Consider the following 4951-nt stretch of genomic DNA (forward strand, 5'->3'; position numbering starts at 1 on the left):
CAGTTCTTCCTTTGTTAAAGACTTTAGGGTTTTTCTACTTTTTTTTTTTTTTAAGATGGTTCTTGATTTGTCTTTTTAATGAAGTTTTTATGTTTCTTCGTCTTTATTTTAGCTCCCTGTTATCTATGAAAGTTTCAAGAGATTGTTAGAATTATGGTTAAGTGATTAAACTTACCATTTCCTAATAGCTTAAACTTTTGGGACAATCGGTAATTTAACATGGTGTCAAAGCAGGAGATCCTGAGTTCGATCCAGCAAAATTGGAGGGCAAGGGAGAGGTATGCCAAGGTCTCACAAGAGAAAGGAAAGCCATGTGAGTTCAGCTGCAGTAGATGCCATTGAGCGGTACTCGACTTCAGCACTGGACCTAGCAACTGTTGATTGTTTCTTAGCACTCCAAGATATACAGTTACCACTAAGGAAAGTGCAAAATCCAGTTGTAGGGCGACGACTAGTAAGGCAACCTGCCCAATCTGCATCGAAAAATGCATAAAGATCAAGGGTGCTAGAGGCTAAAATACGCAAACCAAGGTGAGTAGTACCACAAACATAGCGCAAGATACGTTTAACAAGCTTGTAATGGGCCAAGGTAGGAGCATGCATGAATTGACATACAAAGTTAACACTATAGGAGATGTCAGGTCTTGTGAAGGTGAGATACTGAAGACCACCAACAATGCTCCTATAATGAGTAGGATCAGGGTACAATTCATTACAATTTGGCAAATGTCGACCTTTGGATGGCATGGGTGTGGAGATTGGTTTACAAGAACTCATTGAGGCACGCTCTAAGAGATCTAGTGCATAGTGATGTTGAGAGAGAAAGAGGCCTGTAGGGAGTCGATGGACTTCAATACCAAGAAAATGATGAAGAAAGCCAAGGTCTTTAGTGGATAACTCACATGTTAGTTGAGAGATAAGCCATGTGATTCGAGACGGATCATCACCAGTGACCACCATGTCATCTACGTAGAGAAGTAAAATAAGGATACCGCCTTGGGAGTGACAAATGAACAAGCTTGGGTCGGTTATGCTGCAGTAGAAACCAAGAGCAAGAAGAAATTCACTAAGTCTATCAAACCAAGCTCTAAGAGCTTGTTTAAGACCATATAAAGCACGACTTAGTTGGCAGACATGTGTTGGAAGCTTCGGATCAACATATCCAGGTGGTTGTTGCATATACACAGCTTGAGAGAGATGCCCATGAAGAAATGCATTCTTGACATCAAGTTGATGTATTTCCTAGCCTTTCACAATAGCTATTGTAAGAGTAAGTCGAATACTTGCAGGTTTGACAACTGGGGAGAAGGTTTTTGAAAAATCGACTCCATCTACTTGGTTGAAGCCCTTGGCTACTAAACGAGCCTTGAGACGTTCAAGAGAGCCATCAGGATTAAGCTTAGCTTTGTAAACCCACTTGCAACCCACCACGTTCATATCAGGTCGATAAGGAACAAGAGTCCACGTGTGGTTGGTTGCAAGGGCAGTAAGTTCCTCATCCATGGCAATAGCTCAACCGGGATGGCGTTTTGCAGCTGTGATGGATCATGGTTCTTGTGGGATGACAGGTGAAGCCCGTGCAATAGAAAAACCATGATATTTTGGATTAGGCCTAGTGATTCCAGCCTTTAACCAAGTGACCATAGTATGATTGTTTGATGCAATAGGGGTAGGTGACGAAGTAGAAAGAAAGGACACATCTTGAGAAGTGGGCTCCATAATAACATCTGATGGGTTGGAGACTTGAGCAACATTAGATAAGCTTGGAGAAGAGTTAGTCCCAGATGAGAAAGGTAAGGCAGATAACTCAAGTGTGGGCTCCATGATGGAATTTGAAATTGAAGGCCCTGAGAGAGTTGGCGGTGCTAGTGCAAACAAAGATGGTAATGTAGATCTATTGGCAGGAGAATTGCTATATGAAGATGCATTAGGGGTATTTAGCTCCCAATCTGAAAAGGTGCACATCTCCCCCTCAATTGAATCTTTGTCATAGAGTTTAGTGGGCTCATTATAAGGCAGGACTGCTTCATCAAACACAACATGTCGAGAGATATACACACATCCAGTTGGTGGATATAGACATTTATAGCCTTTATGCTTTGTGTTGTAACCAATAAACACACAAGGAAGAGATTTTGGCTGCAATTTGTTAGTCCAATAATCACCAAGATAAGGAAAACATTTGGAACCCAACACACGGAAAGTAGAGTAATCAGGATGCTTTCCATAAAGTCGAAAGAATGGAGATTGCATTCCAAGGTGTTGAGATGGCAACCGATTAATTAGAAAAACAACTGTTGAAAAGCAATCTACCTAAAATCGAGGTGGAAGCCGAACATGAAACATCATGGTTAGGCCTAATTCTGTGATATTACAATGCTTTCGCTCAGCTTTCCCATTTTGTTATGGTGTTTTGGGACAGGCAGATTGATGATGAATGCCTAAGTTGATTAAATTCTGCCTAAACTTATTAGATGCAAATTCTCCCCCTTCATCACTTTGGAAAACACAAATTTTAGCATCAAACTGACATTTTACATATCTATAAAATTGTTCAAAAGAAGCAAATAAATCTGACTTCTTGCGTAGAGGAAAAAACCATGTGAAGTGTGTATAATCATCAACAAAGATTACATAAAAACGAAAATGTTTCCTTGATTTTACTGGGGCTGGTCCCCATAAATCACAATGAATTTTGAAGAATGGAATCTTTATTTCATTTTCAACAGGCAAGAAAGGCAGCCTACAAGATTTTCCCATCTGACAGCTAGTGCAAACTTTGAAAGACTTGGACTTTGAATTAAAAGAAATAAGATTGCTTGAATGTAAATGATCTATAACTCGTTGGTGTGGATGGCCAAGACGGTGATGCCAACAATCATTATTAGCCCGCCGAAATTTGTAAGAGAAAAAAGCCTTTGGATCTCCATTAACAGCAAATGGTCCACCTCCATCAAGAGCATACAGTCCATCTCATTTACACCCTTTCGCTACTATTTGGTTGGTTGTCATGTCCTTTATCACAAAACCAAGACCATCAAATTCAAAAGTGAAGGGAAAATCAGTTGTAAGCTTGCTAACAGAGAGTAGATTTTTCTTTATATCAGGAACCAACAAAACATCATTTAATTTGATAGAAGAAACACCAGTACCAATAATTGCTTGACCAATATGAGTAATGGGCAAAGTTTGTCCATTTCCAACCATTACACCATCAGATCAATTATAGGGAGTTAAAGAATCTTTTATTACCTAGATCGTCTGTTATATGATCCGTTGCTCCAGTATTTGCGAACCATTCAGAATCTTGATTATCAGCAATCTTTATAGCTACAAGTGCTTTTGGGATATCATCTGGAGAGATTGAATGGTTGAATCGATTAAAGCACTTAAGAGCTATATGATTTCAATTGTTACAGATCTGATAGATAGGAACCTCATCCTTACTACCAACTGGCTGGTTACGGGACTGTGAGGTATTAATATTCTTAGGAGTAGTTTGGTGACCTTGAGCAAAGCCATGTCCTTTGGAATTGAATGATATTTGCCCTCCATTATTTTTTCTGTTCTTGTTGCTGCGCTAGCCATAGAAGACCATTTGAGGAGCTGGTTGTGCATCAAGGTTATGCCGTTTAGCATAACTCTCTAATAGAGTAACTATTTCAGAATATGGTAGAACTGGAGGGCGAAGCATAGTGGTGGTGAACATTGCATACTCCTTGCCAAGTCCATTTAGAAGCCACCATGACTTCTTTTCATCCGTAACTAGTTTGCCAATGGCAGCAAGATCATCACAGACAGCTTTGAATCGGCGTAAATACACAGCCAAAGTGTCAATGCCCCGAGTCATAGAAGTGAGCCGCTGCTTTAGTGCAAGGCTACGATCAGATGAAACTCGTGCAAAGGCATGTACAAGTGCATTCCAGACCTCAACTGAAGTGTTGAGACCGACAACAATGCCAAGGACTTCTTCAGATAGAGTGGCTGTCAACCATCCTTTGACTAGACGGTCTGATTTTTGCCACTTCACAAATGCAGGGTTTGGATGTGGATTGGACTCAACATCCATGATAAACTATGATGGTGGTTTAGTTTCACCTGTAATAAATCCTTGAAGATCATAACTCTCAAGAATGTTTAGCATTTGTGTTTTCCAAAGAAGGAAGTTTGTGGAAGCGAGACGGAGTGATACAAAATTAGCAACATTTTGTGTCACTGGATAAGGGTACTCATCAACTTGAGATGAATTTGATGAGGATGACATGATTGAAAAAAAGAAGAAGGAAATCTCTCTATCTCACCAGTGGCTCTCTTGAAAAACGTTTTGTATCCTCTACCAATCAGCTCGCTGACATTTTCACAAAGCCGCTGTCCAAGCTTCCATTCTTGGCATTACGGGCCAAACTTGGCCTCTGTCCTGACCCACGGCCTAGTTTGCGGGGGAGTGATAACAACAAAGATTCAAGACCACAGCTGGCACCCTTAGTTTCTGCAGACCAGCAAGGATAGCATGATCTCCTCCTTAGTTTCCTCCCTTGGTTTCAGTAGAACAGCAAGATATCAGCAAAGCAGAATAGCAAGATATCAGCAACAGAGTAACAGTGGTAGAATTTCAAATAAATTCAAACATGCCCAGCAAGGATAGGCGTGATCTCCTCCATATTTTCTTTATTCTTGCCTAATATATCTCTTATTACATTTACATCAGTTATGTTGTACAGATCCCACCTTGTAACATTTTATCTATATAAGTAAATACAAGAAATCTCTCTGTTCAACCATGAGACAGAGTTCTCAAAAATCTTTTGAGATTTGCCTTTCCTTCTTTTTGTCTTTTGTAATTGATAATAAAATAGTATTTTACCACTTACTTCTACTTCAACACCCCAGCTTGCACTGATTGTTGTTTTAAGGTGAAAAATTAGGCAGTGGTACTTCTTCCATCTGATGT

At 40.0% G+C, this 4951-nt stretch overlaps 1 protein-coding gene across 1 annotated transcript; it reads right to left on the reverse strand.

Moving 5' to 3' along the window:
* Positions 1-2973: 2973 nt before the first annotated feature.
* On the reverse strand, positions 2974-4069 carry LOC142612025 (uncharacterized). Its single transcript, XM_075784158.1, has 3 exons — positions 3586-4069; positions 3253-3396; positions 2974-3161 (listed from the first exon to the last, which is right to left on the reverse strand). The coding sequence occupies exons 1-3, from the start codon at positions 4067-4069 to the stop codon at positions 2974-2976; spliced, it is 816 nt and encodes a 271-aa protein (XP_075640273.1).
* Between the last annotated feature and the right edge of the window lie 882 nt (positions 4070-4951).

The sequence above is a fragment of the Castanea sativa genome, chromosome 10 (genome assembly GCF_040712315.1).
Source record: "Castanea sativa cultivar Marrone di Chiusa Pesio chromosome 10, ASM4071231v1".
Lineage (NCBI taxonomy): Eukaryota > Viridiplantae > Streptophyta > Magnoliopsida > Fagales > Fagaceae > Castanea > Castanea sativa.

Coding starts and splice junctions, on each gene's coding strand:
- LOC142612025 (XM_075784158.1), bottom strand. CDS start 4,069: ATGGATGTTGAGTCCAATCCACATCCAAACCCTGCATTTGTGAAGTGG. Junction 3,397..3,585: donor TCCTCAAATGGTCTTCTATG/GCTAGCGCAGCA, acceptor GAAATCATATAG/CTCTTAAGTGCTTTAATCGA. Junction 3,162..3,252: donor TCATATAACAGACGATCTAG/GTAATAAAAGAT, acceptor ATATTGGTCAAG/CAATTATTGGTACTGGTGTT.